Source organism: Sciurus vulgaris (genome assembly GCF_902686455.1).
Source record: "Sciurus vulgaris genome assembly, chromosome: 1".
In the NCBI taxonomy this organism is placed as follows: domain Eukaryota; kingdom Metazoa; phylum Chordata; class Mammalia; order Rodentia; family Sciuridae; genus Sciurus; species Sciurus vulgaris.
Window position 1 is genome coordinate 45,537,667 of NC_136461.1, and position 14,257 is coordinate 45,551,923.

The following is a 14,257-nucleotide window of genomic DNA, read 5'->3' on the forward strand; positions in this document are numbered from 1 at the left end:
AAAGTACCATAGACTGTGGCTTAAATGAGAAATTTATCATCTTAGCGTTCTGGAGGCTGGAAATGCAAGATCAAGTGTGGGCAGGGTGGGTTCTGCCTGAGGATGGGAAGAAGGAGCTCTTGCAGGCCTGACTCTTGGCTGGTGTGCTGTCCTCTTGTCCACACCCACTTGCCTCTGAGCATGCCCTGTTCAAGTTCTCCCTTTTCATGAGGACATCAGTCATGTTGGATTAAAACCCACTCTATCTTTCATACCCTGCCCCCTCCTCCCTCTCATTATCTTTCATTATCTTTCATACCCTGCCCCCTCTACATAATCCAAAGTTCTCTCCTACCCCAACACCCTCATCCCCACCCCCATTATGTATCATCATCCACTTATCAGGGAAAATATTCAGCCTTTGGTTTTTTTGGGATTGGCTTATTTCACTTAGCATGATATTCTCCAGTTCCATCCATTTATCTGCAAATGCTATAATATTATTCTTCTTTATGGCTGAATAGTATTCCATTGTGTATATATATGAGAATTTCTTTATCCATTCATTTGTTGAAGGGCATCTAGGTTGGTTCCATAATCTAGCTATTATGAATTGAGCTGCTATAAGCATTGATGTGGCTGTGTTACTGTAGTGACAGACATCATTACCCTATGTACATGTGTGATTATACAAATGGTGTGAATCTACATCATGCACAACCATAGAAATGAAAAGTTGTACTCCGTTTTTGTACAATGAATCTAAATGCAGTCTGTAAAAATTTAAAAAAAATAAAAAATGTGCATAGATTTGGCTGAACTGTACAAAACAAAATTGTAATAGCACCTAACCCATAAAAGGGACTCCAATAAATGTTTCCTGAATTTTTAACTCTGCTTTCTTACAATAAAATATGACTTTCACTTGTTTCATAAAAAAAAAAAAAAAAAAAACACTTTAAAGATCTGCTCACTTTAATCAATGACTTCTACAAAGACCTTCCAAAGAAGGCGTGATATCTCTGAATAAGATCACACTCTGACATAGTGGGGATTCAGGTTTCAACAAAGGAGCTTGGGAGGAGATGGGAGAGATACAATTCAAATTATAACAGTCTGCCTATTATTATTACCTACTGTTATTTTTCCTGTTGGGTTAAGGGCTATTTGAGGTCAATGAGTTGCTCTAAGCTCTCCGTGTGTGTTAACGTGTTGAAACCTCAGCTGAGTGCGAAGAGGTGGGTATCATTATCTCCCCTTTACAATGAGGAATCTGGGACATAGGAAGTGATGTAAGATGCTGAAAACTGAACAGCTAGTTTATGATAAAGCCAGACATGTTTGCCAGTCAGGGTGCCTCAGGTGCCAGTCTTTTAAGCACCAGGCTTTGCTGTCTTTTTGAGCAAGACATACCTCTTGTTTCCTGGGATCTCATCATCTAGACTTGGGTCTGTTCAAAGGCCCTGGGGTCTTACAAGATGAAGAAAGATCTGTTGCAGCCACAGGGTTGGCAAAAGCAGCTCAGGGCAGTGGGGCCTCAGCTGAGTCACAATGAAGTGATGATCAGCCTGGTGGACAGAGGGGTGTACATGCGAAAATAGCCCAGGGACCAGGTTGGAGGATATGGAGCTGGGGCCAGGGCACTGTGGCCTGGTCCGCCTGGCTGGAGGGCCTGGGCTCCACCACGCAGGCAACGGGAGCAGCTGAGGGGTTCAGCAGTAGTGACGGGATCAGATTTGCCTGTTGGAATCATTTATTCCAGAGTGAATAGTTTGAAGAAGGGAAGACTTGACTCAAAGTGGAAGCAGAAAAGGGCCAGGGGCTGGTGACAGGGTAAGGGACAATGCAGGCTGGCAGGGACTCAACCCTGCGGTGGCACAGGCTGCTGCATGCCTCACCGCCAGGGAACAAGCACACTGTCCAGGAGGCCTTTCCCATGCTCTGCCTTGGGGACTGTGACTTACAGGGTGATCATCTCTTTCCCTTTCAGAGGTTCTCCAGAACACACGGGAAGCCTCACACCTGGTGATCTGCTCTTATTGCCCAGCGCCCTGCCCTCCACCCTCCTTGGCCGTGTGGATCCTTCTCAGGTGGCAGAGCTACTTTTGTAGCTGTTCCCCTGTCTTAGGACTTATTCCTTAAATATAAGGAATTATTAAGGAAAATAGGAATTCTTCAAGAAAAAAAAAATCTCTCAAACTGCTTGTGAAAACTAAGTGGTATTTCACAGGCATTTGGACCTGGGTTCTGTCAAGATCAAGTCATATAGGACCCCGGGAGTGTCCCAGGATGTCAGAGCATCGTGACCACAGGGGACATTCAGTTCAACCTCCCATTGCAGAGTGCTTTCAGGATCAAGCGCAGAGAACGTCGAGGGCCTTTTAATGCCTGGCCCCTCTGCGCACCTTAGGATTCTACTCTGTTCTTAAACTTTCTGCTCCAATAACACTGACCTGCAGGACGTCACCTAACCCACGCCACCGGCAGCTCAGCTCCGGCTGGGGCTGTGCCGCCCCTCCCCCGACCTGCCTTCCCCACTCCTTCCCTGTTTCCCTGAATGAATGACATTCAGCTCATTCGGCCAGTTCTTCTCGGGGGTCCCCACCCTGGGTCGGGCACCCATTCTTAGTGTGCCCATGAGCACCGTGACGGTCTTCATCTTCCTGCTTTTTGATAATGCTGACGTTTTCTGTTTTCTTGACATTCCTCATTAAACAGCAGAACAACCAGATGGCATCCAAGATAGGCGCGTCTCAGAAATCCCAAGGCAAGGCCTGAGCCTCAGAAGACGCCTGGTGGAGATCTATGGGAGGGTGAGCGAGGCAGGCCTTGTGACCCGGTCTTCAGACTCAATTTACTCTCAAGGTGACCAAGAGCGTCTCTGGAGGGGCCCTGGCAGGAGGTGCAGTGGCTGCTCTCTGCCTCTGGGCTTGGAGCTCGCCCTCCATGGGAGTGGTGAGCAGGCTGGTCTCTGAGCAACTTCCAACCCTATGACTTGCTCAGACTGCTTGACTAATAAGAGGCAGAGGTAAACTTCAATGTGTTCAGTTATGACTCCAAAGTTCATTGATCAAGGATCCGAGAGCCACTGTAAACTCCCTGACTGACCAGCTTTGCTACCTCAAAAAGGCTATGATTCTCTCTTGCCAAGACTGTGATTAAGTAAAAACTTACCTGGCTGAGGGCAGCCATTGGGCTGCACCTTCATGTCCAATTTAGAAAAACCTATCAGTCTCTTTGAGGGTCTAAACTATATAATAAAACATATTCATACAGAATTCTCTTAAGCCTCATAGTTCTGGAAGGGAATAACTTTTTTTTCTTTTTTTCTTTTTTGGTGGGGGGTACCCGGGATTGAACTCAGGGGCACTTGACCACTGAGCCACATCCCAGCCCTATTTTGTATTTTATCTAGAGACAGAGTCTCACTGAATTGCTTAGCACATTACTTTGGCTGAGGTTGGTTTTGAACTTGTGATCCTCCTGCCTCAGCCTCCTGAGCTGCTGGAATTACAGGCATGGGCCAGCATGCCTGGTGAGGATGACTTTTTTAATAACAAAAGAGATTGAAAGGTGATCTAAATGTTCTGACATCTATTTATGCAAAAAAAAAAAAAACCCAAAAAAAACCCCAAAAAACAAAAAACTACCTGAAAATTGAATGGCCAAAAACATTAAAAAAAATGTTCTTTTCTGAGCCTCACCATTGTGTGGGTTAGGAATTTGGGCAAGGCTCAGCTGGGTGATCTCCCTGGCCTGCGGGTCTTGAGGGAAGTTATTTGGTGGTATCTCGCTGGCAAGTGGGCTGGAGGGCCTGTGCTCAGCCTTGTGGGAAGACCTGGAAGGTGTGGCTTAGCAGGAACTGTCCCCTAGTCCACAGGAGGTGTCTCTAGCATGGAAACCCTGGGGTACAGACTGCTGCCCCAAGATCACAGCAGCTACAAGATCACGTGTTCTCGGAGGAGTGGAGGCAGCGCGGCCTCTCTGTCACACCCCTAACTACCACAATGCCACGGGTACCAGACTGTATGGGTCCAAGCAGCCACAGTCTTGCACAGACTCAAGGGGAAGGGGCTCAGGTCTCTTCTCTTGATGGCAAGAAGATCAGAGAGCATGAGGCTGCATTTTAAAGTCACACGGTGACATTCCCTAAGCACCCAACAGTCTCCTAAGGCAGATGCCTTATCATGTCACCCCTCCCGCCTTGAACTCTAAATCTCAATGGCCGGCAGCTCTCTTGGCCCCTCAAGCAGACTGTCTAGAACGGAGGCCTGATCTCCTCCCAAAGCTGCTCGGTATTACATTATCTCAATAAACACCGGTGGACCTGAAGCTCAGGCTGCGCACCTTGGGTCATCCACAGTTCCTCACTTCCTTCCCCTCTCTCCAGTCCATCCGTAAATCCTGTCAACCCCTTTGATAAACAGCTGCTCCTCAACTTATGATGGGGTTACTGCCCAACAAGCCTGTGGCCGGTTGACTACAGAGTGTGTAGAAAATGCACTCGGTACCTCTAAACTGCTGAGCCTCCCCGCTGAGCAACACAGCAGGCTGTGGGGCATGGGCGTGTCCCCTGCGATCACAAGGCAGCCGGGGAGCTGCGGCTTGCTGCAGTGCCCGGCCTCCTAACAGGGTGGGCACCACAGATGGCTAGCTCAGGAAAAGATCAGAATTCAAAGTAGAGCTTTTTTTTTTTTTTTTTCTTTTTCTGAATGCATATGGCTTTTGTACCATGAGACAAGTGAAAAATCACGAGCTCAATGATCAGAGGTCAGGGAGCAACTGTATGACCAGGACGCAACCTCCCCGGCTGTCTTCACTGCTGAGACTGGTGGGCAGCTCCATCCCCGCTGGGTTGGCCAACTGCAGCTCCCTCTTACCTGGTCAGCAGCTTCCGCTCTTGCCCCCCTGAACCTTTTAGCTTCAGAACCACAGCCAGATAGAGGATTCAAACAAATTGTAAGTTGGATCACGTCATTGATTTGCTCACAAAGCTCGAATGGTTCACCATCTCACTCAAGAAAACCTGAAATTTCTACAGTGGCCTCCAAAGTTCCACAGGATTGGACTTGCTTACTTTTTACCATTCTCTGCCCAGCTTCCTCTGCACCAGCCAGTCTGACCATTTTGTTGTTCCTTGTTCATACCAACTAAGTTTCTGCCTCAGGGCCTTTGCATCTGCTATTATCGCTCTGAAGAATTTTCTTCCCTAAGATAATCACAGAACCAACTCCCTAACCTCCTTTCAATTTTCTGCTCAAATGCCACCTTACATAAATAACACCATTACAGTTCTTGAAACTGTCCCACTTAAAATGACAGCCTCTTTTGTGGCTTCAGCCTTCTTAAGGACTTCCCTAGTTTGTGTATCCACATTGCACTTATGGCCATTTCTCACACACAAACACACATGTGTATACATACACACACACATACACACACATATACACATAATTTAATCGCAGTTTATTTCTTTTCTGCTAGACTTTGTTTTATGAAGGCAAGAATTTTTTGACTGTTTTGTTCCTTTCATTCAAAGCACCTAAGAAAGATCTGGGCACACAAAACACGTTCAAAAAAATACATATTGAATAAGGAAATTTAAAAATTTTTTTCTAAAAATTACAACAAAATTCTCTTTTTCAGATTAAAAACTACCCATTTTTCTTTCAATCCTTTTTCTCCTCTTTCTGAGCAGTAAAAGTTGTGTAATCGTGTTTACTTATCCCACAAGAATGTTAGTAGCTAACAAAAATGCCCTTTGGTCTGTCTTTCTCTAAATCGCCTAGTATTCTCCTTGTTCTTTTGTAATCTCTGCGAGCAATGCCTGGCACTCAGTAGCTTTTACTGACAAACTGAAGCTCAGGTCCCAGCTCTGTTCTTACCAGCTGGGTGACACTGAGGGACTGATAATGGTCTGACCTTCAGTTTCCTCGCCTGTAAAAATATAGTACAAATGACATCGGCCTGTGTCGTAATATAGACTAAACTGGGTAGCGGATGCTGTCCATCAGAGAGGGCAAAGTACAGTCCAGCTTCATTCCTTACACCCACACTAAATCTATTCAGCTGGCACTTCACCAAGGAGGAACTTCCCAGAGTTGCTCAATAGCGTGGTCTGGGTGGGACGCTGGAGAAAATTCAGAGGGAGATGGTCTCAGAGTGCCCTGCCTCGCCAGTTCCAAAACTCAGCTGACTGTACTGAACTGCGCAACGGCCCTGGGACCTAGGGGAGCTTGTTCTGACCAGCGACAGCTGATAGGTCCTCTGTGGTGACTTAAAACCAGACACCTGGGTGGAAGCTGCATGGCTCACAGGAGAAAATGATTTGCTTTCAAATGCATAATAAGGAGATATGAAAACAGAAGACACTCTCCAAAAGAAACGGACTCATTGAAGAGAGAAATAGAGGAGGGCAGAGAATGGAGAAGAAAAGAGGACGGTGTGGTCAGTGGAGCGGAGAAATCTCCAAGTATGCCAACAGGGCTCAGCCATCTGAGGGAGGGGAGGGCCTCCCGCGGTGACGTCCCGGGCCCTCTATTTTATCAGCACCGCCAATGGTCTCACCAAGCCTTACTCTAGTGTAACGCTATTTGACCAGTGAGGAAGCCAGGTAGCACTCTGGCCCCAGGCCACACGGTTCATGAGGAGCAGAGCCCAGTCTAAAACCACAAGTGAGCACCCCGCGGCCGCCTCTTGCCAGCTCCAAGCTCTACCCTTGGACCAGGAAGCCTGCTAATCACCGCAGAGGCCAGGCAGCCCAGGAGGCCAGGTAAACACGGAGAAGTGCAGGCACCTGACCTGAGGCTGGGGAAGCGGCCGTGGAGCCCAGTGTGTGGTTAGAGCTGGGACCCTCTGTGCTCTCCTCCTCGGCGCCTCGCAGACCCTCTGCTCTGAAGGGCACGGGACACAGCAAGGTGCTCCGCATTCCAGCTGCCCCGAGCAAGGCCAGTGTGCTCTGCACCACGCCCAGGCCTGACATTCGCGTCCAGGAGGCGGGACGCACCGGCAGCCTGTCCTCAGGGCTGTCTCCACCGGGAGGAACTAGACCTGGCAAGAAAGGACACAAAATGCAAGCTCCAGACTAGTGATCTTACCTCTTCCATGGCTTTCCTCGGAGGCAGAGCCTGGGAGACAAACCCGCCTCCTGGAGCAGGATCTGGAGACCACCGCAGGCTCCCCTCTGCCTCAGCCGGCCAGGGAGCAATCACTTCCACCTCTGCCTGGGACACACCTGAGCCCAGGCTCTCCACCTGCTCCACCTGGGTCGTGGCTCCTCCCTCGCCTGGGGCTGGGCATGGGCCCGCCTCCATCCTGGGAGCCTGGCAGGGCGCCTGCAGGGCCCCCTTTGTGCACAGACCCAGAGACCCCAGACGGTTCAGCAGGCAGCTCTTCCCTGCTCCCAGGCTGGTCCGAGTCACTCCCTCTCCAGGGATGTCACTTTGCTCCGGTGTCCAGGAGGTGGTGAGGAATGGAACATGCCCTGCCCCTCCGGTTAGTGCAGAATGCTGGGGCTGGACGCTGTGATTGCCATTAGGAACGGCCTGGTCCAACTCCACCCCTGCTGGGGGTTAGTACATTTCATAAATCACTCTCGGGGCAAGTGCAGCTCAGCTCACAGGGGTGTCTACTGGAGGCGAGAAAGGGAGATAATGTAATAGCACCTGGTTTGGGCCGGTATTACCTGGGTAATACTCTTAGAGTAGCCCTGGGAAGTGCTATTATTCCCATTTTAACTGGATAGGACACTAAGGCTGAGAGACTATAACCTGGCCTCAGTCACACAGGTGCTGAGTTAAGGATGGAGGTTTGAGCCACCATAAGCTATCTGATTAAACAGGCCACCTCTCTACCGCGGCGTTAGGACTCTCAGTTTGACCAACACTGCCCTGTGGACAGCTGGCAGGCAGAGTGGGTGCCATTCCTCAAGGCTGGGTGGAGTGTGGCCACAGGCCCTCTGTAACCTCTCCTCAGCACTTGGCTTTCCCTGTGTCTTTGTTCTGCACCTTTGTGAGTCTGGCGGGCTCGGGGGAGGTTCTTGGGGGTCCCTGGGCAGGGGGAGTTGGGCGGACACATGCCTCCTGCTCTTAATACCAGGGCTCCCCCTAGCGGCTCCAGGCCAGCCTGCCGTGGCGGTGGGGATGAGGACCTTGGGGCTCTCATCTCCCTGGACCTGGGCGGGCTGGGAGGTGAGCGCTTTGGTTTGGTTGAGGCAAGTTACAGTAGTAGGCCTTGGACATAGCAGGCACTAGTCACTGGTAGCTGTTAGGAGTGGGGACTGCTTTACCAGCAGGCTGAAGATGGGTGACTTGGAACACCACCCCCCCATTATCTTTCCTATCATCTTCTGTGTGCTGAATTCAGTTTGCCCACTTCCTGTGGACCCCAAGAAAGCCAAAAAGCCCCTCTGAGATGTGTGCTCTTCATCTTCATTAAAACTACATAGGAAGGCTGACAGGGTTGGTGTAGGACCGGTGGCCGTGTGGGGCACAGCCCTGTGTGGGCACTCACAAGGCCAGTTCCTCTCTTCTTTACTCTGTCCCCTCAGTCATTGGAGGCTGTGTCAGTGTCAAAGTGCATGTGCTACACTCGAGTGCAAAAACGAAGTGGCAGTGTTTCATTTCCCTGCAAGGATCCCACTTTGCTTATGAGCCCCCATCCTGTGAGTAGCAGGTCCCTGCCAGCAGCTTGGGAGAGAACCCCCACGAGCTTACATGGGCGAGTGGCAGCACAACATACGGTGTGGGCACAGCATTACAGGGGGAATTATGGATGTGAAATTTGAAAATGACATGAAATTAACCAGATCCCATTACACCTTAGGGATGACAGTGTCATTACAATCAAGGAGGAGGTCCTACTATGTACCAGGTGCCTTGGTGATCTGTTGCTAGCTACAGAGCAGGTGGCTGTCCCCACGAGCTCCACTCAATCATGGACAAGGAGTGGCTGATGGACACCTGTCTGTTGCCTGTCAGGAGCTGTGCCCTAAACCTTGCGATATCCCTCATTTAGTCCCTGTCATGACCCTCATTTTCCAGTTCAGAAGACTGAGGCCCATGCAAGCTGACCCCCTCTGCAGGGCAGCATGGTTCTTCTGCAGGTAGAGGAGCAGAACTCCCACCCAGGCAGCCCTTTCCCAGAGCCCCCACTCCCAGCCATGCTGTTTACTTCTATTTAAATCTTTAAGAAATACCGACCAATAAACTCACAGAATCAGAGATCTTGAAGGGTTCTCTCAAGAATTTTTTTCCCCCAAATTCGATTTTGAAAATAGTCTGCAAGAAAGCCCAGCAGATAATTAGGCTGAAGTTGGGCTCAGATTTTCTGGTTATTTCTGGTCTTTTAAGCCCCTTGGCTTCAATTTGCTCCTTCTGGGAGTGGGAATGATATGTCATAATCTCCAGAAAGGTCCCATCCATCCTTTGGGGCACTGAGAATGAAAATCATATTTCTAGCACATTCTTGATGTTTCCAAACATCGCTTTCCATCTTAGATAACTGTGTGAAGCTTTTCAGTGTTTCCTATCATGTCTCAGTCTTTCATTACTTGGCAAATTCTTATGTTCACTTTATACCCTAAGTAATGGTTTGTAGCAGAATACTGTAATGAAAAAAAGAAGCGTCTGGAAAAAAGCTGAAAATGGGAAATCACATGCTTTCACCTCTTTCTAGGGCAAACTTTGGGAACCATCTGTTGTATGATGATGAAACTGGAGCGTATAGATGGATTGTCACAGGGTGCGGCTGCTGGAGTAACTGACTATTAATATTAAAATTATTATTGGTTACATTAATCATGTCTGAGGATTTCCAGCATAGTATGTAATTTATTTATGTATAATTTATATCCTGGTTACCTTCAGAAAGGAGAGAAGGAAAGAGGAGAGAAAGTTAAATTCACTGGGAGTCTATTGTATAACAAGCTACACGGTTAGCACATTTTCTTCTACTCCCCAGGACATTGTCATGAGATAAGAGAGGCAAACCCCAGTTGGAAGGACAAGCCGAATACCCTGCTCATGTAGAGAGCACAGTCTGATTCTTCATTTGAACTCTGGCCTGCTCAAATCCATCTCTCTTCCCTCCACTCCATTCCCCAAAGGACTTGAGCAAGAGGACAATGAGGTTAACAATCATAGAGGGGACCAGGCAAGTGGGCAGGGAGGAGGGATGGATGATCAGTGTGGAAATGCAGGGTGCATTGCTACAAGGTTTATGATTATTTAATGGTAATATATTTAAGGATAAAATGCATAGGATTATTTTGGAAGTCTACACGTTCACAAAATTTCCTTTTTACCAGTTTGGGAAAACTTTATAATCCACCTGGTTTATCTTTCATCTTAAAGGAAGCTCATATATCAGTCATTTATCTCAGAAAACATCATAATAGCATATAATAATTTAGTAAGACCTTTTTTTTTTTTTTTTTTTTGAAAGATGATAAGCAAACATGACCAAGGCAAATTGCTTCTCTTTTAATCGTCTTTTAACAAAGCTCCTACTTTGTGCCAGCTATCCTGCTTCGAGCTAGGGATGCAGTGACCCCTTAGGTTCTTGTAAGGAAATCATCTTCCTGCACTAATGCCAGTTACATTATGTATGCATTACTCAGATGAATTATTAAGATGTTTTCTGATATGCTTGTCTTGTTGAGATTAAAGGAAGATCATTCCCCTGTGGCAAGAAGATGGGGCTTGCCTGGAAGCCAGTATCATTACCAGTATCAACTACTCACATGTTCTATCAGCCAGAAAAGTGGATCCTTAGAAAATTCAGGCAGGGAATCCCTGCCTCTCTTTGGGTGACTCATTTACTTGAATCTAGATTTCAAGGCATAATCATATCATGTGGTCATAATGCTTGAAGGCTCAGAATGCTAGGATATGGGCATGGTAGGTCTTTAAACAATGTACACAGGTCAACTGGTGCCTTAGTCCATTTGTGCTGCTATCATAAAATGCCTTACAGCAGGGAACTTATGAACAGCATGTATTTATTGCTTACATTATGGGGGCTGAGATGGAGATCCCAGCAGGTATCTGATGAGGGTCCAGTCTGTGCTTCCAAGATGATCCTCTGGAGGGGATAAAAGCTGTAGCCCTCCTCACATGGCAGAGGGCAGAAGGGCAGAGGCCCCGCTAGCTCCCTCCAGTTCTGTTATGAGGCGCTGATCCCATCCCTCATGGCTGATTCCCCTCCAAAACATTCCAACTTTTAATACTGTTGCATGAGGGATTAAGTTTCAATATGAATTTTGGAGGGGACACAAACTTCAAATCACAGCAATTGGTCATGTGACTTACCTAATTTAGGTAGCTGATTTCTAATCTGTGTATTAGAAAGCTCTGTGGAGTTAGTTAGCATGGCTTTTTGCTGTGAGGAGGTGGGAGGCACATCTGCTGTCCTACACTCATGTGCACACCCCTTCTCTCTAGCTGCTCCTCCTTGGGTGCCATGTGCATGTCTTGTGGGTATAGGACATGTGTGCAGGCATTCCTGGATGGCAGGGTCAGATGGTTTCTGAACTGTGGCAGCAGGGCAGAGGTATGGAAGACCCAAGCTGAAGATTGATAAACTCCATTTTTTCAAAATGTTAATTAGCAAGCTGTAGTATACTTTGTTTATTCCCCATGTGTCCCCTGCAACTGTGTCGGTAAAATCTGCTGTAGTTAGACAATTCATCTTAACTCTGCCATAGTGAAAGAGAAGGCAGCTTTGGCTCACATTTGAGATGGACTGTTAAATAAAGAGGAAGCAATGTCCTCTGAGGTTAGCATGGCTGCTGTACCAATGAATGATCAGTTCCACAGGCTAAAGTCTGGGGCTATGGGTTGTTTGTTTGTTTGTTTGTTTTTTTAATTATGGGAAGGAAGAGGGCAGAGGAAACATTTGTGTTCACCAAATCCCATTTTGAATTTCTTTCTTGGGTATGGAAGAAGACTATATTTCCTTTCTTGCAGTTATACTTAAGCACGTAACTAGGTCCTGGTCAATGGGATGTGGTAAGAGATAACAAATATGACTTGTGAGACTGGTTGATTGTTCACTTTCTCTTTTCTCTTTTTGCAGCAACCTCAGAAGTAATATGCTTAAGATAGCAAAATCACAAGATTGAAGGGACCTCAATCGCTGAGTCCCTACTTCTAAGAAAACTAGTCAATAGTCATAAGATTGTAATATAAATAAATTTTTGTTGTATTAAGTTACCAAGAATTTGGAGGCCATTTGTTACTGTGGTATATCCTATCTTATTCTGATTAATACAACTTTCTTACAGTGTATTATTGAGACATAGTAAAACATAATGGTGGGATAGTAGGAAAGCAAAGACAATATTCACAGTTGGGTTAGGAGATAAGGAAACTTATCCTGATGTGGGTTTAACCAAGTCCTTGGGGAGTGAATTGAAGGTCAGGCTGCAATTTGTAACAGCCTGATCTGTGCTGTTGGGAATAACAGTAGGCACGATGGTCATTGCATGTATCATCCCACTCAGTACTTTTCAGAGGCATATATTATTACCCTCATTTTATAGATGAAGAAACCGAGGTGTAAAACATTAAGATTTTTCCCTAGGCCACACAGCATGTAAGAAGCAGAACGGAGCTTCAACATCAGATGTTTGACTGAGGTCTAGTCAAGTGCTGTTAGCCATAGGGGTCTAGTGGCAGGTGACTGCCTACACAGAAGAGCACAGGGATGACATCGCTGTGACGCTAAGGGAGGGAGGGGGACAGCTAATTAGAGAAGACTCATTGGCAGCATCTCAGGGATAGATTTCAACATCAGAGAGAGAACCTGCAGTACCCAGCAACGGTCTCAGAGCAACAGACAAACAGACTAGGGTTAAAACACTACAGAAAACACAGAGAAAATCAAGAACAGAGGCAGGTGCTTAGTTGATGGAACCAGGATCAGTGAAGTCTGGGGAACAGGTAAGACACCCTGATGACAGAAGACAGAGTACAGTGAACACCGAAGCAGGGTGGGACATTAACACCAGATCACTCTGGCCGGCGAGGGCCCCACCACCCTGTCTACTTGGTTAGGATGTGCTGGGGACTGGGGCTCAGCAGTCTTCAGACCTGCCTGGTACAGGCAGGGAGATGGATTGGAGAAGATCCTTGCTCTGGAGAAGTGTTTGTGAGCAGATGAAACCACACACCCTGTGCTTTGCTAGCAACACTGTAAAAGTGCCATGGACATACTGTGCATTTGACTTTCAACCAATCTCAGTCAACCACTTACTAGCTGTGTCTTTGACCTAGTGACTTGTGACTGACCCTCAGATCTGTAAAATGGGGCTCACACCCTCCACTCCCAGTTGGTTGCGCTTGTGAAATGATACAAGTTATGTAAAGACTCATACGGAGCAGCTGGCATTTGAGGCAACAGTGAGAATTTCCTCCTCTTCTCTTTCCATAGAGGCAAAGCCCTCTCTGCCCAGAGAGGGAAGGGAAGCTTCATAGAGCTAATCTCAGTCCTAACAGGGTGGAGGCATCATAGAGCTAATCTCGGTCCTAACAACGTCCTGTGTTCCACAAAGGTGATAAAGACACAGCTTCTGCTTTCAGGAGTCTCTGTTTCTGACCCTTCGTCATCCTGACAGCAGCCCTGGGAGGTGAGCATCCTTCCTGAGTTCGTGTCCATTTTCCCTGCTCACTAGCCATGCTGTCAGCATGACCATCAGCTCAGACTCCACACTGCCAAGACTCAGTGCAACAGCTTGTGGGGAGGTGGGGTGTGGCCAGGTCCCTCCACCATGGCCCATGTGTCAGATCTCAGTCCACCTACCCTGAATATGGAGGTGGGATGGGACAGACTGTCTGGCTCTGGTTCAGACTGCAAGAGGAAAGTCTTTTGTCACCGAAATGAAGGGTTCCTGGGGAAGGGAGGTGGCAATGAGATCTTGTTTCCTAGTGTCTCTCAGAACAGAGGATGCTGCTTCAAGCCACAGTGGCACGGTCTGCATGCACATTAGCCAGGTGGAACTGGGCAGGGAGGTCAGCATATTTATTCAAAGGCATTTATCACTGTGGCGTTTAATCACCTATATAAATGTTTGTTGAATTGAATTACCTCATTGGATGCCCACAGCCACCTAATAGAGGAAGCAGGGCACATAATAAATCCCCATTTTACAGATGATGGAATAGCGGCTCAGAGAAAAGATCTGACTAGGGCCAGATTTTGGGGGTGCAGCATGTGGAGGAGGAGACAGCTGGGAAGTTTGGAGAAGAGTGTCGCAGACAAGTCACTTTGAACCTGGAGG

At 47.5% G+C, this 14,257-nt stretch overlaps 1 protein-coding gene and 1 long non-coding RNA gene across 6 annotated transcripts in view; one reads left to right on the forward strand and one right to left on the reverse strand.

The window, feature by feature from the left end:
* Positions 1 to 9,933, reverse strand: part of FYB2 (FYN binding protein 2) — a 96,682-nt gene extending 86,749 nt beyond the window's left edge. For all 5 annotated transcript variants that reach the window (XR_013757494.1, XM_079101790.1, XM_079101789.1 and 2 more), the window contains exon 1: positions 7,077 to 9,933. Coding sequence is in view for 4 of the 5 variants with exons in the window: in XM_079101790.1 (XP_078957916.1) it covers positions 7,077 to 7,292 (216 nt within the window). In the remaining variant the exon portion in view is untranslated. The remainder of the gene's footprint in view (positions 1 to 7,076) is intronic.
* Positions 6,488 to 13,468, forward strand: LOC306638776. The gene is made up of 3 exons (XR_013757558.1): positions 6,488 to 6,751; positions 9,940 to 10,107; positions 12,055 to 13,468. It is a non-coding gene; the product is annotated as an uncharacterized lncRNA (long non-coding RNA).
* The last annotated feature ends 789 nt before the right edge of the window (positions 13,469 to 14,257 follow it).